Raw genomic sequence first — 27204 nt, 5'->3', positions numbered from 1 at the left:
CAAGAAATACCTCTGTGCATTGCATTATTCAATGCCCAGTCAGTAGGATCACCGGAAAAGCGCACAGAAATAGTTAATTTTATCAACGACCAAAATAGTGACATATTTTTCTTGACAGAAACATGGCTAAAAACATCAGGCGATGAGCCCAAGTGTGTGGATCTAACACCCACTGGTTACTCCATCAAGTTCCCACGTAATTCTCATGGAGGTGGAATTGCTGTCATCACAAAGAACTCCATGATAAAACATCTTAACTACACCACAACATTCAATTTTGACCACACATCGTTTGACCTAGTCCAAACCACACTCACACAAGAGCAAAGGTCAGTCCATTTTTTCTCCCTATACCGCCCTTCTCCTAGTAGAAAAAACAAACTGGCTGAATCTCTCTTTTTGGAGCAGTTTCTGAATCTCCTGGACTATGGAAATTCAATAGCTGGCAACCTGATTATTCTTGGAGATTTTAACTTTCACTTTGACTGTCCCGGAAACTCAAATACATCAAAACTCATAGATTCCATTAATGTTTTTAACCTCAAACAGTCAGTTAACCAACCCACCCGTAAACATGGTCACATTTTAGACTGGATTCTTCATAGACCTGATGATAACATTCTACGGTCCTCCCTGGTATCCCATGACCTTGCATCAGATCACCTCTGCATTATATGCCATCTTGACGTATCAGTCCCTAACCCTCCACCTTTATCTGCTACTAAGAGAAACCTCCGTATGATAAATAGAACCAAACTAATGCACAACATCCAAGCTAACCTAACAACTTGCTTACCTCCTACCGCAGAACAACTCGATAACTGTCTGCGTTCATTACTTGACAAACATGCCCCAGCTACCAAGTGCAGAGTATCAATTCAAAAGTGTTCTCCATGGTATAGCAGTGCTAGGGACCAGCTTCGCACTGCTAAAAGAGACCGCCGTAAAGCTGAGAGGCTCTGGCTTTTCACCAGACTCACTATTCATAAGCAAATCTATGAAGTCACTAAGAAGAATGTCACAAATATAGTCCATGCAGCGAAATCGGCCCACTACACTACTAAGATCATGGAAAGTTCAAGCTGCAAAGAGCTCTTCGAGATTACTAACAAGCTAATGTCAAGGAACAAATCAACACCACTTCCAACTACCTTCTCTCCAGTCGACCTTCCAGACATGTTTTAAAATTTCTTCTGTGACAAAGTACAAGCCATTAGAGATAAGCTTGACACCACAATTTCAATTGACTCGTCGTCACCATACAGTTGGAATACAGAATTTGAGCAGTAACCATTAGCAGCATTTCAACCTGTCTGTATGGATTTCGTACGTACAGTCGTGATGAAGAGTGCACCAAAGTCATGTGAACTTGATCCAGTTCCAACATCACTGCTCCTTGAGTGCTTAGATCCAGTATTGCCTTCACTAACTGATGTTATTAATACCGCTCTCTCATCTGGGGAATTCCCAACATTTTTGAAAATTGCCATTGTAAAGCCTCTGCTGAAGAAACCAACACTAGACCATAACGATTTAAAGAACTACCACCCAATTTCTAATTTCCCATTCATTTCAAAGATCTTAGAAAAGGTTGTTCTATCCCAGCTTGTATCTCATCTAAATTATAACAGTGTTTATAGCAATGTACAATCTGTATATTGCCCTTGCCACAGTACTGAAACTACTCTTCTAAAAGTAGTTAATGACATTCTCTCTGCGTTGGATAGCGGAAAGATTACAGTCCTCACCCTCCTTGATTTGTCTGCAGCATTTGACACAATAGACCATGATATATTGCTTCACCATCTCCAACATGTATTTGGCATTCATGATACAGCCTTACTGTGGTTCAAGTCCTACTTGATCAACAGGACACAAATTATATCTGCAAATGGAATACACTCCAGCCCAGTTGATCTATGTTGTGGTATTCCACAGGGGTCTGTTCTTGGATCTGTTCTCTTCATTCTGTACACTCAGTCGCTCTCAAGTGTCATAGATCATCATCCAGTGTCTCACCAGTTGGACACTGATGACACCCAAATATACAAATTTAGCCACCCAACTGAAGTTGATGCTACCATCCAAGGTGTAGACAGAGAGGTGCATTTCTGGTGTGAAATCATGGATGACTTGTAACAAGCTGCAGATGAATGATGATAAAACTGAGGCCATTCTGATCACAACACAAAGACTTTCTCATTCACATCCTTTACCTCAAACAATTAATATCAGCAGTGCCAACATTAAATTCACACAATCAGTACGAAACCTAGGTGTTACTCTGGACAGTACTCTCACATTGCACCAACATGTCATGAACATATGCAAGGCTGCATATCTTGAGCTAAGACGCATCAGTTCAATACGCAAATATCTTTCAGTTGATGCCACTAAAACACTTGTGTTTTCATTAGTACTTTCAAGACTGGACTATTGTAACTCAATTCTGTCTGGTTCATCTCAATATCTGCTCCAGAAACTTCAAAAAGTTCAAAACACAGCTGCTCGGATCCTACTTAGAGTACCATGATCAGGGCACACCTCCCCGCTGCTCTGTACCCTACGCTGGCTATCCATTTGATCCAGAATCAAACACAAAATTTGTTCTCTGTGCTACATTTCACTGTCGGACTCTAGTCCAGCATACCTATCTGACCTCACCCATGTGTACACACCAGCAAGATACTTACGTTCCTCTTCTGACAATTGTATACTCATTATTCCCACTATGAAAACAAAGTCATATGGACAGCGTTTTTTTGCATACCAGGGCCCAGCAACGTGGAATGAATTGCCCACTGAACTTTGACACAAAGACACAGTGATCACATTCAAGAGGGCTCTCAAAACTCACTTATTTTGACTGCAAGAACAAACTTAAAGACCTAATAATGTTTCCTACCTGAAATATTTTCAGCATGTTTTTTATTGTTTAATGTTTTTCTAATTTCATGTTGTTTGTTTTTGTAATAATATTATTATGTTTCTTATCTTATAGGTGTTGTCTAATGTTGTAAAGCGCTTAGAGCTTCTAAAGATTAGGCGCTATACAAAGTCCTCATTATTATTATTGTTATCACATGGCCAGTGTTAGACATGGCAATACTGGACCAAAACCATGTTTGAAATGTAGAATTGGGGTCAAGGGAAGAACACAATTATGTGTATCTTGCGGTGAATGAAAATATAATGTGTTTAAACGATATTAAGACATACAAAACACTTCTGATGACATCAGAATAAAAGACAAAGGATTATCTCAACAGATATTCGTCTGCTGAAAAATAATGTTAGAGAAGGAGAAATTATATGGAGCAAGCTAAGGAAGAGATTGAGGTCAATGAATTTAGATATCATCCAATATTCATTAATTACAAAGTGAATAGAGCTGGATTTGTAAGACACTACAAGAACAACAAAAAAATCGTTGGATTTGTCATTAATACAGGTTACATGCAATTCAGTATGGGAATCCTAGGCAGCAAAAATATAAAACACTGTTATTCATACAGATTTATTTACAAGTGTTTCAACAGTGCGATAGATGAACATTTTGTTATCGACCATATCAACTCTGATTAACAAGATAACAGACTTAAAAACTTACAGGTGATAACAAAGAGCAACAAAAACCTAAAAACACTACAACATGTTAAATCAATAAATTTAGGAACCAGTGAAATAAAAGAATTTACCTCACAAAATCAGTGTACTATGTAGCAAACAATATAACTAATTCAGCTCATTCAAGGTGTTAAATCAGAAAATAAAATTTCAGTATATCCAGTAACATATTTTTTTCAACAACAGCAAATTGCTGGAATTCCAGTTTGTCTCACATTTTAGACATTGTCCAGGTGAAATGTGCCACAAACACCTGTGATAAATTGATCACTAATAATGCACACAGGGTTTCCCATGCTCTGCAAAAATTAATACCTGTTAAGATCATAGAACAGGAATAATTTAAAATGCTCAGATACTTAATAAATTCTTTGTTAAATGCGTGTCACTAACTTTTGATCTGTAAGTGCAAATGTACTGATATAGCTAATGTCAATTATTTTAGCCATATAGTCTTAATAAAGACAGTGGCCTAGTGGTTAGGGTGTATGGACAGTCTTTCAATCAACCTGTGGAAACGTACCTCACATGTTCCATTCCAGAGCATGACTGACATATTGTCAGCATTTTTTTTTTTTAATTATAAGGTGAGGGGTGCCTGTGATGCACTGAAAAAAGATGAAATATTGTTGAATGGGTAATTGTAAAATTATAAAACTTAACCCAGGTGCACTAGGCTGGCCCCTCCTTAACCCAAATAAGGGTGTTCATTTTAAACTACCCAGGATTCACTTGGTGGGGTATGTGCTTGATTACAAAACTGAAATTAAGCCTGGACAGCCCTCTGAATCTCTAAAATTTCATCTCAAAATTTTGTTTCATCAGGGGGTGATGTGATGTGATTTTTATTTTTAACGTAGCTTTAACAATTTTTCAGTCATATCGCTACGATGTCTGCAATGTGGCAGTTTATAGTGATGTCTAGCACTGGGGCATCATGCCGCAGACATGTAGCATGATGTCCCACCCAGTCACATTATCCTGACACCAGGCCGACCAGTCCTAACACTAACCTCTAAATGCTGAACGCCAAGCGAGGCAGCTGTTAGTACCATTTTTTAAGTCTCTGGTATGACTCGGCTGGGGATCGAACCCACGACCTCCCGCATCCAAGGCAGACACTCTAACCATTAGGCCACCGGAGCGGTATCATCAGGGGGTATAATCAGACATAATTGAAAATAAGAGCTATAACAATTACCCAAGAAAGTCATTTAACAGATATTCAACATCTATCAACCTGTTTGCAGTCATTTCCTTTTGCTCAGATTAATAAATCAGCATTGCCACAGGTAAAATCAACATTCTTACAAGCCTCAGATTGGCCTTTGGATAATTAATGAGTCAACGTTGCTTTGCTGAAAATAGCATTTTGTTTATGTTAAATTACAAAAATGGGGCTTATTTTGTGGGGAAGGGGGTAACCCAAAAGTCAATGCCATTTTTGGGTCAGTCTACCCCTCCCCTTGCTTAAGTGCACTATTTGGTGTAAAATTACTGTACTTAATACAGTACTAATACACCCTAAGTGCACAGAGATGTAAGGTTTTATTTAGTTGCAATTAAAGTGCTTTTTGTGCTAATAATGGTAAACATAATAGGTAAATGTGCTTACAGAGATGTACAATGTTTCAGATGGTTGGTTCTGGATGCAATACTTGTAACTAAGAATTTGCCTTGTTAGAGGAAATTAGAGTTCTCATTTAAGATCGGTACAGAGGAAAATGATCCTTAATTTTTCCTAAGGTAGTCAATGGAAGTCTGATTGTGAATGGCTTCCTGTTACTACATTAGTTTGTTTAAAAATAAACTCGCTAGAGGAAGTTGTTTGGAAGAGACTATTTCATCATAACATGCTCATAGGGTGGCTTGCAGTTTTTGAATCCCACTGATACTGTGCAGTGAAACACCAATCAACCATGTTAGCCATTTGTTGAAGGTGGCAAAATTATGGTTTGTTTTGTTCATTAAGTAAAAATAAGATTGTTTAGCAAAGGTTCCATGTATTTTTCTTGCAAACTTAATGTTTTCTTCTTTTCTTTAGGGAATGTGTTGTGGAGTCAAGTATTCCATGGGCACAGAGTACAACACAGCAAGTGGATCTGGCATTTAATGTCTTCTTTATGATATATTTTTTCATCAGGGTGAGTTTTACAAAAAAAAATTTGCATTAATACATACATACATACATACATACATACATACATGAATATGTGCATGCATGCATACATACATACATACATACATACATACATACATACATACATACATACATACATATGCACACACACACATGTCAGAACAATATTAGCTATATGGTGTTGTTTATATGTTTAAAAAATGTGAATATATAGAATTGCCAATAAAAGCTTCAGGAAGTTAAACCTTACCAAATAAAAGAAAATATGTAGTACTCTAAGATAAAAAATAAAGATTTAAGAATTCTGTAAAAGGTACAAAATAGACAAAATTAAAAATAATATTATTTTGTATAAATAGGCAATGGTCTCAAAGTAGTTTATGATCAATTACTGTTTGAATGAATGTGATGTTTCAGCTGGTTTATAAAGGGGAGTTTATAATTATCTTTGTATAGCCATCATCCAATGTATTGTAAAATCATAAATAATCCTAGGGTATTTAATTTGTATAGATGTACCATAAAGCAGAGTATAGTGTTATTATGTCTGTCTGTCCTTCCATCCATCTGTCCATCTGGATGTTGATTCAGTTTCATTTTTGCATCAAAGCTCATGTTCCCTACAGCCTATTGTATACCAAAAGTATAATCCTAGGGTATTTAATTTGCACAGATGTACCATAAAGCAGAGTATAGTGTTATTATGTCTGTCTGTCCTTCCATCCATCTGTCCATCTGGATGTTGATTCAGTTTCATTTTTGCATAAAAGCTCATGTTCCCTACAGCCTATTGTATACCAAACTTGTAAGTTGCTTGCATTTGGGGCAAGGACATCTGTTGAGTATTGAATCAAAATGTCAGAGGTCAAGGTCAAAGGAAATGAAAGAGGGAAAACTTGACCAAGATTTGTGGATGGGTTGCATTTGAAACAAGGAAGACACCTGTTGATAAGGTGGAGCCTTTAATTTTGCATTACTAGGCAGCACTACTTTGTGATAGTTTAACAGTACACTAGCTGAGCAGTTACTGTGTAATTTAGTTTCTCAGTATCCAACCAATAAGAGGGTTTTGCATGAAAGATGTATAATATAGGTAGTACTTATCATCAGATGACTATAACCATTAATGTACTATTGTTGGTACCCTTCTTTGTTTTGGAATTGACCAATGACCAGAGCCAAGCATGTCATGCCTACTCTATTTATTATTGGACATCATATAAAATCAATAGACAAAATTACATATGTGTTTTGTTCTGAGTGGGCAGAAAGAAGAAGATTGATACAGCATAGGAATATGTAGAGGTTATCAGGCTGAGATTATGTTTCAGTTGCCCCAACCCTGAACAAGGAACTGATGTGGTTTCCTATTTATTACATATCCACTTTTTTCACACATTCTTTTCAAACTTGTAAAGTGCATGTACTTGTAAAAAAAAAGGAATTAAGCATTTGGCATTTTATTATACGTATTTTACAACCCTCTGAAAAATCACCATGTGATGTACACAGTTGGGGCTAGGCCTAGATATATGGGCAATCTGAGAAGTTGTGTGACCTGATTTTGTTGCTATGTTGATTTACTCTTTATCTTTGAATTTTCCAAAAATTGTATATGGGACATATGAATGAATTTAAACTACATTCACAGGCAGGTGGATTTTTCCTTACTTCTCAAAAGGAACATAGATTTTGGACCAGTAAGTGACCCTTTTTCTTAAACCCTACTTACTGAATACAACATTCTACTTCCAAGCAAATTTCAGGGAATATTTCATATAATAACAGTAATTAAATACAATCAGTTTTATACAGAAAACTCAATAATTTACAGTACTTTCAAATTCTCTAATTTTGTTTTTATTACAAGAAATTATTGATGCATTAAACTTGAACAGTTGCAAAAAATTTATGTAAATAAACATACTATTTCCTGCTTGTGCTTCAGTGATGAAAATGTCTCAACCATATTGTAACAAGACTTAATTCTTTAAATCTTCCTCATGTTCAAAACAGGTGTTGCTGACTGTGTTATATCTATCTCTATGTTGCAAACGTTTGTCAGTTTGTATTCTCAGATTTTCAAAATGAATTTGGTTCCTGAGTAATCTTAATAAACAAATTGAAAGTTCTTTTGCTTAAACTTGATTCTTACCAACAAAAAAAATAGACACCCCCCCCCCCAATATTCCACAGATCATATTTTGGATGGAAAGTCTGAAGCTGAAATGGTTTTTGGGTGATTTCATTATTTTAGATGATTTATATAATATAATTTCTCTTGTCATCAGTGCTATGAAAACAAATTCATGACTTCATGAACAATCATGAACTGTTCATGAATGTTCATGAACGTTCTTAAAATGTTCATGATCAGTTCATCATTTGAGTTCATGAACACTTCAAGAATTTTGATGAATCATGTACTTGAAGTTCATGAACACACTGATGAACTTTTATGAACTATTATAATATCTTTGAAGTTCCTGAAATGTCATGAACTTGGTTCATGAACAATTAAAGTACTCTGATGCACCACCAAGATATTTCTTAAAAATTTATATTAAATATCTATATCATTATGTTCATAAAATGTTCATGAAAATTTATCATATAAACTTCTCATAATATTAGTGAAATTTAAATAAAGGTGAATATTTATTTCTTTTTTTTAAATGATATCATGTATAAATGTTCATACAGATCTTTAATTCAATACTTGTGTACTTAACCTGAGTAGTGCTGGATTAATATGGGAAAATATTTTCTGGCCAGCATGAACAAAATGTATTTGCTTTAAAAAGCTTTCAATGATTTTGTTCTAACATTTTTGTCCATTACTGTAATAAATTGCATATTCTATTGACTTAGTCACTGGTTGCCAATTTGCCATAAAAACCGAAATATGTAAACAACGATTATCCTGATTGGATGACTGTGAAAGAAGATGTGATATGATTGGTCAATATACGTGCGAGATTTCAACAGTTGAGCATCCTTTTCCCCAGAAACGGAAGAGCACGCAGACGGTTAGGCAAAAACCTCGAACAAAAACCGTGGACTCTGTGGAATGGACAGATGAGAATATTTTCAATATCATTTTTTTAAAGTAAGCAGAAGTGCAGAGAAGCGATTATGAAGAATGTGAAGGAATTCATAATTTCATGAACTGACCATTTTCAGTTCATGCACATTCATGAATAGTTCATGAACCTTTTGATGAACTTTCATGAATGGTTCATGAACCAAGTGCATGAACTGTTCAAGAACAGTTCATGCCAGTTCATGACTTATTCATGATCATTTCGTAGGGGCCAGGAACAAGATCAATGGGTACATGGTTCAGAAGTTTTTATTTTCAATTTCTTAGACTGTCTGTTTAAAGTTGCTTTGCCAGGAATTAGCACTTTGTGGCAATTAGCAAACTCATTTGGAGATCAAATGCTGTAGCCATAGCTACTGTCCCTTAATTATCTGTCTCAAAAATGCTGTTTTGTAACTACCGGTATTAAGAGTATAGTATCTAGTTCATGGTTCAAATCATCCAGCTTCATTAAATTAACAAGGTAGACACCAATTTTTCTAATTTACAAAGGTATAGTTTTCTTGGAACTTGTGTGCATTTCAAACCATGCTCTGAATCTTCATGTGACTCCCTGAGTCTTTCTTTGGATTTTTACAACTTTCAATACAAGATTTCAGCAGCAAAGCACTAGTATCACTCCCTCTCTGTCATGTTTGGTGTCATTTTGCACACTAGCTTCATCAGAGAACTCATTCTGTCTGAAATATTGTTGTCAACTTCAGCTAAGTAAAGGCTTGGCAGTGTATACCTTGAAATGCACATAAACTTCTTGTCATTACTTATGCTACTCTCCATTATTCCCAGTGGTAAAAGAGGTCATCATCATGAATATGACTGCAATTCTTAAAATTACAAATGTGTGCTGACATTTTTGAATAGTTTAAAATGTATAGGAAAATATCATTCCTGGTATTTTAAAAGTGGACTGTTATTAAATATTTCAGGTTGTAAATAGTTGTTCCAGGCTTTGTGTGCAGTACAGAAATGTTAGTTGTGTGATACGGAAACAGATTGAACATCAGTATCAAATGCCTGATCAGCCATGTAAGATTAAATGGGTGTGTAATAATAGTTCTTATTGGACAATTACTTTCATATGAAATATTTATAAACATAAAGTACAGATTGACAAATTTCATTTTAAAGGATGGGATATGTTGACATTAGGACCATTTGGAGCTTGGTGTGATCTTAAGTTTTGTATGGTATCTTGTCAGTTGTCACAGAGACTTATGTGTTGTAGCATCACTTATAATTCACTAGCTTTAAACCTGGCTGTTTATACTGGTCAGCAGTTCAGTTGTGTTTGTGTGTGCATATTAGCTTGACAGACATACAGTGGGAGGTCAGTGCTCTTTGACTAGAATGGATGGCATCCCTTCATAATTTTTTAATAGGTCCCTCAGTAACTAACTTATGTTTTTGGACCCCTATTGGGCACGAGTTATGAAGGGCAAGGCATATGTAGGTATTTTTTCTAATGTCCTAGTTTTTATATTTTAAGACGAAATAAGATTAAACTTGTGAATAAATTTCCCTTTTTTGTGAACTCCATTCACACAGCACTGCTAACTGCTAAAATTATTTTGAAATCATAAAGGAGGAATGGGGTATTTAATACATATAAAACCACATTAGGGTTGTATTCAGAGTTGGGGAAGGAACTTTTTTATGTGGTGTATGTAAATCTATCCACAGTCCTACTTGGAGATATGACAGACACCAATACAAGTTAATGTTTTGATGACCTTTATAATTCCAAGTCCACATATTTTTAGTAGCCTATCAGATAAAACATTGCAAATTCATGTTAAGGAGAGATATTATTAGTAACAATATGTTCTGAATGATGTGTGTCAGTTTAAAAAATTTGAAAGTTGTGATTTTATTGGTAAACCTCAAAGTTAGCAGAACATAACACCTCTTATTGGTGTCCATCAGATCTTGATGCAGTTCTGCAAGTATATAAATAAGAACCTCCCACATGGGATGGTTTTTCTCCCAAGTTTAAGGGTGTCTCCCATTCCTCCAGTCAATCACTGCAATCTCCATTATATGCAAAATTATTAGTGAAAAACTTAAATTTTTCCATTTCTTTTTCTTCATATTTTGGTTCCAATATAATATGTTTATGATAATACTGCCTGTGATCACGTGGCTGAACTAGCTTAAGCAGGGCAAGACTATGTAGTTGCTGATTTCACTCTTTAATCCTGTTGGCATGGTAGGCAGTCTTCCTTGTTTGAAGTTTGCCATGGTGGATTATACTGTGTGTGAACAGAAGTGATTTGGAAATAATTAAATATGTTAATTAATCATGGTTACCAAAGAGCCCAATCAGCATAAAACAATATACATTTACTTTGAATCTCTCTGCAAGATATTTTCTGCTTTGGTGCTTAAAGTTGTTGAGATGGATTAGAGTCTATACTATGTATGATCAAAAGTAATTTGGGCAAGAATAAAGATGTAAATTGATTATGGTTGGATTACCGATACTCATAAACTCAAGTGGCATTAAACTGGGTTGGTTTGACTTTAGTGTTTATAGTCTGTAGATATGTCTAAGTATGCCAATGTCAAAACACCAAAATCCATGCAACCAAAATATTACACAATCCACTGACAGACAAAAATAGGAATTTCAATGGTTGCAATCACATTTAAGGGTACATGAATATGCTTCCTGTTAAGCTGATTTTAAAATCTGTTATAGTGCCAAGAATAACATGTGCCATGCAGAATCGTAATCTCATAAATGCATATTTACCCTAACAATAAATACGCCATTACTGAATTTGATGTTTGGGGAATATGCATCAAATGTGGATTAAGTTAGATGTGTTGAGACACTATTTGCCAACTTTATAGCTTGTGAGTGACCATCTGGAGAAATAAACCAGTGATCATAATTTTTAGGCAAACTATGCATTCAACACTACTTTGAATGACAGCATTGCAAAAACTGAATGGCAAAATGTCACTGTGAAAGTAATGTGTTGTTGCACCTAATGTGATATAACTGCTCCAGCTTGGGGATAAGACAGATGAGAGGGTTTTTCTTTTGCACATTTAATTCTGTAGGAAATCTTCTAGTTTTGCATGCAGACTTTCTGACTGGCTCATTGGCTCCCACGCTATGATTGACCTTAGCTTATCAATGATCATAGCAGACCTCAGAGAAAGTATTCACTGAAGATCTTTCTAGACTAATCCTGAGCTAACTTATGGTCTGGTTGTGTAAAATGCATACATTTTTATTGAACTCTAGCAGAAGTGGTATGGTGGTACATACTTTTGCACTGTATCGCGATCATACATCAATATTTTCCATCACTAAGGAACATATGGAACGTATGGAAATTCCTGAAGAATCTTCTTGCAACTTTAATGATATCAGAGTGTTTTCATTATTTGTGACAATTTTTTTTTTTTTTAAATGGTTGTTTCATTCACAAAGTAATGGTGAATATTAGAAATATAATTATGTATATGATCCTTTAATCACTTGTTTGACATATCATTTGGTGTCCAAATAGAATGTTTTGAAACATATTCAGACCAAATCCAACTTCTGGAAAATTTTTGGATTAAAATAGCATATGTCATGTTTTAGTAATTTCCTATCATATGTGTATGAGCTAAATATTTGTATTCTGTTGTAAGAATGTGAATCATGATGATTTTAAGAAGTGCACCTGTTTTCTGTCAGAACTTTACATAATTTCTCAAGTCTCATTTTTGGAATAAGAGTTTTATTTTTACTGGCCCTCTTTAATAAATTACTTGCCTGTGTGTTGGCATCCCACTTAAAGTTTTCTAGCTAAATATATGATTAGTGTAGCTAGAAACTTGCAGGCTCAACACTTCCCATTTTAACAGCTATAATGAAAACTTATTCGTCCCACTTTAGTTACAGCTTTTAGATTACAATAATTAAGAAACAGATAACAAAATCATGTACTACATGATACTGACCATTTCATTTTTGGGGTGGCATGGGGAGGCTGTGATTTTCTTTTGAGCTGAAATATTGTATTTTCTTTCATCTCAAGATAATTAATTTTTGTTTCCAAATACAATCATAGCTAAAATATGGTGTTATTTTGCTATATATCAAAGCATGATATTTTTACAGCTATTGTCAGATGGAAGTTAAACAAAAGTGTATGCGTCTGTTGGGGTCGAGTTGGTAATAGAAAAGCTCAAATCTTTATGGCAAAAATCACAAAATGTTTGTCCTGGTGTTCATTTTTCTTACAAATTGACCAATTACATTCCCATCAACTTTGCATCATGCCATTCTCATTTCCACACATTATTCGAACCATTATTCAAAGTTTCTGTATGCATGTCCTTGTTTGAAAATTCAAAATGCCACGTTTGGCAAGCAGGCTCATTCCCATCAGTTTCTATTAATGCAAAGATTCATTGGGCAAGTACAACTTTTGACCAATCAGAAAGCTTACACAGTGATCATTGGTTCAATAATACTGTATATGGAACAGATAGTATTATAATGATCCTTACAAAATGGACTGGATAGACCAATATTTGAAAACATGATCAGAGATGATATTAAAAATATGGCCCACGTCATGGAAAATTGGATTCAGGTCAGGAGAAAAGTGAATTCTGCTTTAAAATGGAGGACAGTTATATAGTCTGAGGGCAGTTAAATCCAATTCAAGTTAGGAATAGGAATGTAACAAAAAAAAAATGTGGAAAGAAGTTATTTTTCCCAAAATGAACAAGAAAATTAGAGCTATCAGAAACAGGAATATAAGTTTTGCTGAAAATCATTCATAATGTACAGGAAACAAAATAATAATAAACTATAAGTTTTTTTGTCAGTGAAGTGTTGTTTGTCACTGATATTGTTCAATGAAATTTCAGTCACAAAATCTCAGATACTTTCAGAAATGTTGGCAAAGTCTCAGTTAATATTCACTGAAATTTGGTACAGTACCTTGTTATGTTTGGTGAATAAGGACATTTCAATGTCAACAAATTTCAATCACAAAATCTCAGATACTTTAAGAAATGTTGGCAAAATCTCAGGTAAATTTCACTGAAATTTGGTGCAGTACCTTGTTACGTTTGGTGAATAAGGACATTTCAGTGAAATTCACTGAAATTTCAGTCACATTTTCAGAATTAATTAATTTGGTATATCATGGTACAATGTTTTTGTGGTACTCAGCTCTAAACTCTAGCATTTAAGCCAAATATTTAATTAGAATTGCATGAACCCCATAAGTGCGTTAGGGATCACATGAGATGATATTTGTCATTTGACTGATTAGTCTTGAGTGCATAAGAAATGGAAGCATCTATGTCATATTGGGTAGGAAGTACCAAGGGTGGGCATGTGATGACTAAGGCACTTGTGGGGTCCATGAAATTACAGCTAAACATTGACTTGGTAAGCCTATTTTAATTTATCAATTTCACTTCCCCAATAAGTGCCTCATGATCCCATGAGATTTCAGAGAGGCTTCCATTTATGGAATGCATTAACAATAACTAGAAGAAAGGAAAAAACTTGTATGCATTGTTAGTAAAAACCAGATAATCCCAAAATCATTCTACATTGCATCAGCATTATGAAATTTCAGATGCTGACAGGACCATTCTACATAATTCTGTCTTGTTTGTAACAGGCATATCACAGAATTTCCTGAAATTACAGGCACCAGACCAGCTAGCTGCCTTCAAGATTATACCCAATTGTGTGCCTTTAGCACTGGCTGTGGAATAGATGTGGCCCTAGTACTATGAATCTGAAACAGCAACATATCAATACAAGACTTTCATAACAGTCTTTATCCAGTCTGATATTGTGCTGTTAGCAACTTTTCTATATGGGGATTGTGTACTAATGAATAACTATGTTTCAGAGTTTTGCAGACTTTAGTCCATTGCAAATAACATTGTAAACAAGATACAACACACAAATTTTTGTCATATGGATAGGATTCAAAAACAAAAAAATGGGCTCCACTTGAAAATGTGCTATAAGTGACTTATTTTAAATCTATCAATACACATTTCCTGCCAGTAATAGGTTTCTTTGTTTCATTTACCATATTTGCCAAATTAAACTGTGGGATGTAACTTCACTCATCCCCAGGTAGTTAACACCATATTTAACAGTGATGCTGCTCCTAAATTTATCACTAAAGACAGGTGTGCCACCTTATAATAACCAAACAATAATTAATTTTATCAAGAGAATTATATACCTTATCATGATAGACATTGATAACTACACTAGAACCTTACATAATTAAATCTAGCACTATAACTGATGAGATGAGAAGAATTGCATATTTTAATTTTATAATAGCAGCAATTATGTCTCTGTGACTATTGTATAACTTGACACTTTTTCATGATCAAAAAATACCATCCATTCTATGTGAATACATCCTCCCACAGAGCGGAGAATTGTCAATATGACCCAATCCACTCATTCACTTGACTTCAGGCATGCCTAGAACTAGTATTTTTTTCAAGGATGTCATGCTGTATGGACCTTATTCTTAGTTTGTCACCAGAAAATATTGTTTGTAGTGAGTGTTTACCACATTAGCAGTCTTACTTCTAACAATTAATTCAAATCTAGTTGTTACACTATCTGTTCTGTAATTTAAATTATGTGTCTGTAACATTTTCTGCTGTTGGTTTCTTAAGGAAGATAGAATTGCCACATGTTTTTTAAACTTGAGGTGTTTGGGAACATTATTTTACTTTTAAATATAAAACTAAAGTACCAGTTAGTCCTTGTGTCAAGGAATAACATCACAACCTGCCTAACATTGAAGGACAGCGAGAAGCTTGTGTATTAACCTCCCTATCTCTCAAACAAAAATCTCATTGTCATTGTCTCCTTCAAAACACATTATTAATAATATCCAAGCTCTTGCAGGGAGAGAAAAACAATCAACTGTTATTGCATGTTTGTCTTTTTTAAATTATTTTTGCTCAGTAAAACGTTGTAGTGAGAAACAAAAGGAAAAAGGTAAAATGGGTCATCAATTATTTTTCTAGTGCATACACAGGGGCATACATAGTAAGTTTGCAAACAACTAGGTGAGTGTACATATGACATTCAAAAATATTTTGTCAGTAAAAACACAAATTAAGGTGTTCTGAAACCTGGAAACAAGCTGATTCCAGATGTACCTATGAGCTGCAGAGGAAAAGGTTCCCTCCACCAGGTTCCATCCCTGCTAGGTCAGCATTTTTTTTCCTTCACAAACTCACCCCCTACCAAAAAAGGAAGGTTAAAAAATGAGAGGCATAACTCATAGGAAGAAAACTTCAGGGTCCCAGGACTTTATGGAACCAACTTCTTTGGAAACATGTGAGGGCCCTCCAGAGGAGTGACTTAATGTTTGAGGAGTTTATCTCCTTTCCTGAAATGGAGGAGATGTCGAACATGCCTCAGGTTCAGGGTAGTGTTATGCTGAGGGAGGTGCACCACTCACTTTGTGCACCCAGTAATGGACTACTCTGTCAGATAGGTTGAGCACAATACAAGCATGTTGCTTCCTTCTTATAGGGATTTGGAGCACTACATAACTGTGTTACTAATGCTCCCATTTGGGAGGTGATGCACTGTACATATTGTGTCCAGGGAAGCTTGCTGCCATCTCTCTTGTGGGAGATGATGCACCACTCCCAAAACTTTAAGGGTAGCGTGTTGTGCCCCTCACATAGGAAGGATCAGCGATGCACCCTTATGAATGATGAATAAAGTTGAGGATGAAGTATTATCTGATTATTACTTGGGGCCTCATGATATAGGGATAGGTTATGGAATGTGTACATGCTCCATCTCTTGTGAGGAGGTCTGGAACATTCTGTGCTGGGCTACCTTAGATAATGTCACCCTCCAGGGTCATCCATTTAAGGGAAGAATGTTGTAGCAGACAGTCTGACCTGGTCAGGCCAAACAGTGATCATGGAAGTCTTAGCACTCCTTAACAGAGTCCTTTTCTTGCTGTGGTGAAAACCTCTGGTGGACTTATTTGCCACATTTACTCAACAAGAGACTTCCCTTTTTCATCTCTCCATTCCTGGACCATAGAGCATGGGCAGTGGATGCATTTAGCTTCCAGTGGGATCATCAGTTCACATATGCCTTTCCACCTTTCTGACTGCTACCTCAAGTTTTGCAAAAGGCAGAACTTCCACTGCTCATATCTTTCTCACAGCCCCACTGTGGCCTCAATGATTGTGTTTCTTTCCCTGTTGATAGATCAGCCCAGGTCTCTTCTCCACAGAAGGGAGTTTCTGTAATAAAACAGGGGCTTTCTCATACACAACAGTCCACACATGACAGTTCTACACATGGCCCAAACAGGGTGAATGAGCAGATTGCATCATATTGACAGTTCTCCAATCTGTGGGAGGATGTATTCACATCAGACAGACCATGGGTTTTTGACATGAAAGGAATGAAGCTACACAATAACGACAGGTAAGTATTGTAAAATTAAGTTACATATTTTAACAAATGTTTCTTTCTTCATTAGTGGCTGCTTTGTCCATTTGCTTGCTAAAATAGGTGGATGAGGCCAATACTTCTGTCCAAATTTTGGAAATCTACTGATCTGTCCTGTCCTGATGCATCTTTTCCATCATGTGTATGTGTATAGATTGTATAATAATTGCTGTACAAGCACTTGGTTGTCCATTGCATCCTGAGGACATTTTAAGCCATTAATACAATATAATTATATAACATTTCATTGGTAAGAGCCATTCTGACAAAGAATTATTGAGCTTCTAAGTTTCTTAATTTCAGTCAGTAACAGAAAAAAAAATTAAATGTTTTTCTTTTTATGTTAATCAGGCCAGTGTACTATTGACAAGTTATCAGGCAAAAGGAGATCTGTAAATTATTTTGGGTAACTTGTTTTGGGAAATGTAACTATTGTAGCATTTTGATCAATAAACTACCTTACACTAACTTTAAGTAAACATCTGCAACTAAAGAATCATTGGAACAATACTAGTCCTATTTAAGGCCAGACAACACCTGTTGATTTTGAAGATTTATGGTAATAATGGATTCATTGCCAGAGTAGAAATATCCATACCAAATCTTCAGCATAGCTAATTATATATAATGACTCTATTTTTTCTTTCTCCTTTTAACAACTACCCTGTATTAGTGTTATGATACCGGTAGAGTGTAAGCCAAATATTTAATGGGCATTGATTGGAAAATTTGGTATGTCATCATTGTAAGTTGTATATAAAATATAGTCATATAGTCATCAAGGCAACATACTTTAGAGATGAATGTGAAGTAAGCTGTGTAGTGTGTTTGTTGTTACATAGTGTCACACACCTTTGAGTTCTAGTATTGATAAATTGTAAATCAATATTTGCATATGTTAGGGCTTGGCTACATTTGGTGATAAGTTAATGTTTGAACCTAACACAAAGGGGCAGCTGTGGAGATCATTTAAGTATCAGAAACATACACATGACAGAAATAGGAAATCGGATCAGTGGACTTCAAAACATTGAACAGCAGATTCAACTTCTAAATTGTTAAGATTTTTTTATCAACATAAATTTTATGTTTTTTAAGGAGATGGAAAACAAAACAAGACGTGTTTGCATACATCTGGTGATATAATTTCTTGACCCACATACTATCTTAAATCCTCCCTGCATGAAACACACAATGGAAACTCAGAACCTTTGCTGCTTGCCAGAACTGACTTAAATTCTGATTTCAAGCATTGTTTAACTTGTTTCATTTTCTAGATGATATATTTTTAGCACTCAGAGAAAATAAGAGCATGATTCCCATAAATACTCTTCATAAAATATCTTGAAAAATACAGTACAGTAAAAGCTGTCTTGAAAGATCATTGCTGACAGAGACAACTTGTCTTGAGAGACCCTGAGTATTTGGCAGAAGGGTGGTCTTTCAAGAAAGGTTCTAGTGTAAAATTAAACAGTTCCGCTGAAATAATTGTTTTGGTCAGTCTCCTTGTTATCTCACCTGCATCAGAGGTAAGCCAATTTTTAATCAGTGACTCACAAGCTATGATGGATCACATTTGATCCCTTTATTACTCACAACACCTCAATAAATATCCAGCTTTTGACCGTAAACTCCACAAATTACAACATAAAGATAATCATTTTACAGTCACTTGGTAACAGTTCTTGATTGAATCATTAGTCACTTGGCACATATCATTGCACTGTTGGGACAGTTTTGGTCCACAGGTAGATTGATTATGAATGATTTCAGTTATATGTGAATAGAATACATAGAATACATAAAAATGCATTTTTTTATTTTTTTTTAATCATTTAATTTTCAATAGCGGTTGATTTCAGCTATTAAGCAACCCCTCCTATATGTGTGTTTCCTATTGCACTGATTTTAAAATGTAACTGCTTCTAAAGTTTATTCTAGAAACTGTAAATGTCATTTACTTTAATACGAATGAACACATGTACATGTTTGCAATAATTACCAATGACTAAATCATGGCCTGTAAACAAGGAATTATTTCACTTATCAGGACTTCAGTCAAAAGTCAAGGATAATCAGACAGAGCTGCCTTCATCAAAATCAATTCAATGAGAACAGCAACTAAAAGAAGTATTAGGGTTATCTTTAAAAGTGGATGTTATTATCAAATAAAAATCAGATTAATCCACTTGACCCACCTGTGACTTTTTTTAATGAATTCTAGGTCTCAGAGACAAGATACTGATAGTAGATATATTTACTCAAATAAACAACAGTAACATATATCTTGTTTTAAAAGAAATGATGATTTTTGTTATTTAAAGTTGGATAATCTATGCCAGAGCCTTAAGACCAAAGGCACATTTATTTTACATTTATATTTTGTTGCAAAGATTGAGAAAGAGTTTGAGTGTAATCGGAGATTTTGTAATCATTTACTTGATAACAAATCTATTTCAATTATTGCAAGTGAGGTGATAATTGGTCATGCTCCTTTATCCTGTAGCTGCCTGTGCTGAGAGTTCCTCATTTTTCATGGGTATGCATAAGCAAAAATATGTCATCAACTACACAATGTAAAATTCTCCTACACGTATGAAAGTGCCAGTTTTAATGATCTAGAAGTGATTGTATTTGTGTTGTGCTATTTATATTTAATTTTTATTGTGTAATTGACCTTTTTTCCATAATTGAAGGTAGGAATAATATGGTTTTTTTGCTATGAGACTTCTTGAGATGTCTGCTTGGACTTAAAGAAAAATGGCGTGGATCTTAATCTAATGTTGCTTCTCCTATACAGAAAGTCATACTAACAAGCTTTCACTAAATAACTGCTAATAATGTCTAGTTGGTCCTAATTAAATAAAATGCTGATACAATATGGCTTCCATAATGGCTAGCTTGAAAATCATATTATCACTATTTCTTTTGAAGGAATTGCCATACCAGCATAGGGTTTTTGCTGAAAGACTTCTTGCAATGTTCTTTTCAATCGTAATTTAAAATTTTATGATCAGATGTCCATATATGACCATCTTGAAAATCTTGTTTACTACTTCTCTTATATGACGTCATTCTGATGACTTAGGATTTTCATCAGAACAGTTCTTATGGTGTCTAGCTGGTCCTAAATCAAAATGACTAGCCCTCAGTATGGCAACTTTGGTGATTTACTTGAAAAGATTGGTAGGTCTTCTTGTCCCAAATAGATAGCTATATTAACCCTTTCAACAGTAGACTTTGTATTTACCTAATTGGTCCTAAATGTAAATGGTTCCAGTTGTTCATCAAATATGCAATATCAGTCTTGAGGACTCTTGCAAACTTCTAAGACCCACTGTCAGATCTTGAGCTAAATTTAACAGCATTCTGGTACAAAACACTTTAAAGTTTGTGCAAATCCACTGAATACGATTGTCATTTACTTCTTCTCAAAAATGGCTTAAATATAACCTGACCAATTTTTTATAAAAAGCATTGACTTGAAGGGATTTCAGATAGGACCATATTTCTTAGAAAACATCAAAGAGATTTCACATTTGTAGAACAGATATGAGTCTGGCAGCACATATCATCACCATTGCTAAGAAAGGACAAACTTTTATAAACTTCATCTAAAAAACTGCTTTAGTGAATTTAAACAAATTTGACAGCATACTGTTGTTAATTAAGGGCTTTCAAACTGATAGTATGCTGTCAGTCCACCATCAAATGGTTGTTGATGCAGAAATTAGTAAAACCTTTAAACGTTTTTTGAAAAACAGCTAAGCAGATATTGATGAAAGATGACACAAAGCATCCTGGCTTGAATGGTTTTAAATTGTATACAAAGCCAAGTCTCTATTAAATATAACTGCCATAAAAAAATTTAAAAAATCTTTTAACAAGTCAAAAACTTCTCTTCAAAATTTGACCAAATCTGACAGAAAGCACCTACATATGATTCATACTCATCACAAAATATGGCTTACATAAAACAGATTATACAACAACTTCTCATAAACCACTCAATATAATTTAGCAAATTTGAAAGTATCCTAATATGAGGGCTTTTATTATACAAATGTTACTAATTTGCCATCAGATATGGCTATCACCACTAAAATTATATATGAAAAAAATTGCTCAGCAGAATTTTACCAACTTTCACAGAACACATTAGAGTATAGAGGTCTTTCAATATTGGACAAATGTGTCATGAATATGAAAATCCAAAATCATTATTTATCTTCAAGAAATTAGCAGCACAAGTCATTATGATGCAGTTCAGTGTCTTTATTTCTCATTTCAGTTTGTTGCAGCAAATGATAAGCTATGGTTCTGGTTGGACATATTTTCCTTCGTGGACTATTTCACCATTCCTCCTTCCTTTGTGGCCATTTATCTAGATCACAACTGGTTGGGTGAGTGCATACATCTGATATAACATGAATCCCTAAGGAGTCTCTAAAAGTCAGTCATTCTCCCAGCTTAATCATGATCCAAATGTGCAGTCATATTTTGATAGAACTTTATGTATTTTTATGATCTTTAGTGGCAAATGTTATCAAAATTTTAGTAATTAGAGTTATTTTTATTAGTTTTACTGGTCATAGACCCAAGGAGCTTATGTGATCATCTGTCATCCATTGTCTGGCTGTCTGTTAGCACAAGTTTGTTTTCACTACTTCTCCTGGGGCCCTGAGTGGCCGAGTGGTCTAAAGCGCTGTCCGTTATGGATCACTGCCATCTCACCTCTGTCTGTGTGGGTTCAAGTCTAGGATTCGACCAGTGTGGTTATGTGAGAAAGCTTGCCAGTAGCTTCTCGTGGGTTGGAGGTACTTTCTGGGGTTTTCCCGGGTTCTTCCACAATCATTAATACTGGCCGCCATGTATAGCCTATAATGTGCTGAAAAATGGCATTAAACCCCACAACAACAACAACAACAACTACTTCTCCTAGACTATTTGGAAGATTGTCACGAAACTTTGGAAACACATTCATGCCATGCTCTAGTTGGTCCTAAATTAAAATCATGCTACTCTGACATCAGAATATAGCCACCATAGTGTCCATCTTCAGAATCTTATAGCTACTCCTCTTAAATGGATAATCATATCAACATGGGGTTTTCACTGAAAGACTTGTGATGTCTACTTGATCTTCAAAATGATGTATAGTTGGTCCTAAAATGAAAATGCTGCCAATCTGATGTCCAATATCACCACCATGGCAGCCATGTTGGAAATTTGTTATTGTTACTGTTCATGAATGTGTAATCATATCAGCAGGGGTTTTTCACTGAAGGACTTATTATGAAGTCTAGTTAGTCTGGAAAAAAAACTTGTGCTGATCAGACATTGATTATGGTGCCATGGCAGCCATCTTGAAAATCTTTTTTTTGCAACTCTCAGACAGAAAGTCATATTGATGTGGGGATTGCACCAAAATACACTTATTATGTCCAGTTGGTCTAATTTGAAAATACTGCTGATCTGACATCTTCAAATTATAGATACAACTGCTGCATGGCGGTTCAAATCAATATGAGGTTTATATTAAAAGACTGCTTTTGATGTCTACTTGGTTCTAAGTGAAATTGGGGCAGATCTGACGTCCAATAAGTGTGCCACATGACATTTTCACTAAAAGGCTTCTTATGATGTCTAGTTGGTTCTAAATGAAAATGGTCCACAGTTTAAAATTTTGTCATTGCTGTTCCTCCTAAATGAAAATTCATATTGACATGGTGTTTTCACCAAAAGACTTCTTTTAATATCTAGTAGGTACAAAATGATAATGGTACTGATTTGTTGTCTAGTATGGCTACTTCAGTGGCTGTTTTGAAAATCTTGTTGTCACTACTCCTCCTGGATGGAAATATCATATTAACATGATGTTTTCACCAAAAGTCTTATTATGTCTAATTAGCTCTAAATGAAAATAGTGCCATTATTAGATCCATTTTTCTGTCTTGAAAATCTTCTTGTCACTATTTCCCTTGAATGGATGATCACTATGACATGGAGTTTTATCCAAAAGACTTCAAATGATGTCTGCCTTGCCGTAAATAATGGACATACCAGATGGATATAAGATTGGCACCATTTTCATTTATGGCAAAGTAGACATCATTAGAAGTCTTCTTGAGAATGAACACCACAGCAGCTATTTGAAAATCTTGTTATTGCAGAACAGTATCAGAGATGGTTTCACCACTCAACAGCTAAAAGTAAAAAATGATCTTATATTGAATTCTTGGAAGTTCTTTTCACCCAGTAAGTATTAGCCCCTTTGAGGGACTCCTGTATTTACATTTTAGCCCCTTTGAGGGACTCCTGTATTTACATCTTAAATTTCTTCCCACTAAACTGTTAGTTGGTAAAATTATAAAGAAAAATAGTTAGAAATAATAGACCTCTGTATGTATGACTATGCAATCAACAATGCTAATTTCTTGCATTGTAAATTAATATCTGCATTGACATTCTGAGGTTTATCTTTGGTTTCCTGCAATCCATATTTTTAGCATTTAAGCCTTGGTTCTTTTAGAATCAAAAGAGGTGTCTGTGTCATATACAGACTATTATTTTATTTCTATGTTAGAAAAACTGGAAACATATAACAGCTGTCCAATTAAAACTTCTTTTTCCAGGAATCATTGGTGTGCCAAAAAAATTGTCATACAATCACTATGCTGAAAGTTAGATTTTTAAAAATGGGGGGGGGGGCAGTCTGTAAGAAAAACTTAGCATACAAGAAAGTGTACAATGGGCACAATTGTACATTTTTACTTTTATTAATTTCATGCTTTATATATTGTTAAACCTAAAACTGTTGAGTAATTTTTTATTACTGCTCTTTAACTTTTAAAAGCTGCATATAATTTATCAAGTTTGGGATGGGACTTGAATATGAAGAAGACCTACATCTTTTTTTTTGTTGCAACTTTCTCCATCAAAATTTGACTCAGTTATGGGCCCTGTTTGCATCTTGAACCAAGGTTTCTGCAATTATACCACATTAGTGGTGGCATCCATGTGTCTTGACATATTTCCAGTATTAGGGATCATAATTATGCAGTCACAGTAAGCCTTATCCTCACTGTAATCTTACATGTTTTATCTAAGAAAGCTCTGTCCCATGCTAAGTCCATACCAATTGCTCCCTGCCCAGTACCCCCCTCAAAGAAATAGTACAAGATTGCTCCCTGAGCTTATAATTCAGAATATACCTTGTTTTGTATATCTTGACAACTAGATCATATATAGTAATACAATTCATGTCAACAAAAAATGTGCACAAATAAAAAAATCTTTAATAGCAATAATACTTTCTCTGTTATTCTTACATTGCTGTCACTTTTCTTGGTGTTAGTCACTAGTCAAATACAAATTACCTTCTTCACTTAGTAATCTGAGGTCAAGAACAAAAATAGGCATAGTTCCAATCTGATACCTTAGTCACTTCATTCATTTGGAATATTTCCTTTTCCTTGGACTCATTGTGCTATTACATTTATCTCTGTGTGCTGGACATTTTTACTGTTTCTCATGTCTTTTGGCATATTTTCTGTCAAAAGTGTTTTTCTCTGTTTTGCATTTAAATTTTCTTCCTAGTTCTTTCATTTTTAGCTCTACCGGTAATATACCAGAAGAGCTTATGGGATGGCATTTTGTCTGCCTTATGTCACCTGTCATCCATCTGTCCATTAGTTCAAATTTTTTTTATTGCTACTGCTTCTAAAATACTTGGAAGATTGCTATGAAACTTTTGACAAATATTCATCCCGCGGTCTAGTTGGTCTTAAATGAAAATACTGCTGCTTGGGGACCCATTTTGACTACCACAATGTCCATCTTGAAAATCTTATTGCTGTTCCTCCTGAATGGATAGTTGTAGACTTCTATTGATGTCTAATTAGTCCTATTAGAGAAATTAGAACAGGTCCTACATCTAATATAGCCACCACAGTGGCTAATTTGAAAATCCCATTTTGGTGCAGAAATATCAGAGATGGTTTCAACAATTGACAGTTAAAAAGAATAAATGGTCTATCTTTAATTCTAGGACATTCTTTTCAGATGGTATGGCATCAGTCCCTTGAAGGGTTTGAGTGATTTTGTGCATCTGTTGGCAAAGTAGGGTCTCTGATGTTATCCTTTTCTTAGGTGGGTATTACCCACTACAAATTTGTTCTGGTTGCTGCAATTGCAGTATTTCAACCTTTGAGCATGCCACAAAAATTTGGCAAATGATGCCATAGGATGGTGGCTTGGGACCCTTACATCACCTGCTTGGTGTTCTTGTGGATTTTAGCTGAAAGTTGCCAATTCTACAGCCACAGGAAGAAAGGGGCCACATCTTCTTCATTTCCAATAGACACTCTCTGATCCCAAGAGTAATTAATAGTACTTTCAGGCTCAAGGAAGTCATCAGCCCCCTTTGAATAAGTCCACCTTTTTTACAGTGCAGTGAAAGTACAGCCATCTTTTGCATGCATGGGTAGACCATTGTCCAATTCAAGAGGCTAGATTGCTTGACAAGTCGAGTTCACGAATAGAATAATATTTTCAGAAGTTTTCCATTCAGCAGTTTCCAGTCACTGGGTGCCAGCTGTCAGTCACCAGGAAAGGCATTGAATACCAGTCAACTGGGCATTTGTCACTAGTAACTGGTCACTGGTTGTCTGTCAATGGTCACTGGTTATTTAGTATGGATAACCAATGATTTAAAAAAAATTAACTACAGAAAAATGCCCCTTGCAAACTTTTACAAGATAGGATGCCAGAAATTAAGTATTTTGGGTGGTATGACCCGGGTTCTTCCTCCACCATTAATACTGGGGGCCATATATAGCCGATCGTGTTCTGAAAAATGGCATTAAACCCTACAACAACAACAACAACAACAACAACAACTTCCTCTGTGCTGAAAAAAATCAGAAATATAATAGCAGTTAATGTTCATGTATTATTGCTATTAAAAACAAGTTTTGTGAGGAAAACTAATTTTAATTATGTAGTACTTACCTGCTATTTCAATTATTTCCCTCCTTCCTGCTTTGATATCAATCTAGGTCCAAGTCAAAGACAGATGATAGATAACAGACTGGCGCTATGTTCATTTTTGTTTTCAGTAGTAATTGGATGAGGAAAGTCATGTTGGACAGGGTACTAGCACCAGGAAAGTGATGTTTTTGTTGTTTTGGGGTTTAACACCATTTTTAGCACATGATGGCCTTTAGTGCTGGTGTATCAAGAAGCTGGGAAATCCTGGTAAGAACCACCAACCCACGGGAAAGCTATTGGCAGCTTTCTCACATACCCACATAGGGTGAGCCTGTAACATGTACCCACGTGGACAGAGGTGAACTGGCAGTGATTGGTAATGGCAAGCACTTTAGACCACTTGACCACCTGTGAATCCATAAAAAAAAGTGAAAGCAATGTAATAGTAACAGGGAAGTATCTTATAATTAAAATCAGTTTCGTCATTACAAAACTACATTTCCCGCAGTTCTGTAAGGGGTACTTATGTATATGATCAGGGAAAATATTTAGAACATTTTTCTCAGGCCACCACCACCTAGAGATCTCTGAAGTGAGTTAAAGATTTAGACCTGGCCTGGAATTCACTAAGAGTATTGATGTCCAGAATCCAGCAATCTAATTGGCTAAAATTTAAGTCTGACTTAAAATTGACAAAGCAGATGCCTTAACTCTAGACTTGATAGTAAATTCAGGTCTTGTGTTCCTGAAACTAGGGCCTGCATTTCAGTAGAATGAGATTCTCTACTTAGATCTTATGTCAAGGGCAAATTGTTTGAATGATCGAAAGTTAAATCTAACTTTAGAGAA

At 35.2% G+C, this 27204-nt stretch overlaps 1 protein-coding gene across 2 annotated transcripts in view; it reads left to right on the top strand.

The window, feature by feature from the left end:
- Positions 1–27204, top strand: part of LOC149803260 (calcium-activated potassium channel slowpoke-like) — a 346338-nt gene that overhangs the window by 95980 nt on the left and 223154 nt on the right. For both annotated transcript variants that reach the window (XM_089952911.1, XM_089952912.1), the window contains exons 3-4: positions 5672–5771; positions 21656–21767. In XM_089952911.1, coding sequence (XP_089809037.1) covers positions 5672–5771; positions 21656–21767 — 212 coding nt within the window. The remainder of the gene's footprint in view (positions 1–5671; positions 5772–21655; positions 21768–27204) is intronic.

Source organism: Sinohyriopsis cumingii, chromosome 3 (assembly GCF_028554795.1).
Source record: "Sinohyriopsis cumingii isolate HCF-2022 chromosome 3, ASM2855479v2, whole genome shotgun sequence".
In the NCBI taxonomy this organism is placed as follows: domain Eukaryota; kingdom Metazoa; phylum Mollusca; class Bivalvia; order Unionida; family Unionidae; genus Sinohyriopsis; species Sinohyriopsis cumingii.
This window is presented reverse-complemented; position numbering and strand designations above follow the sequence as displayed.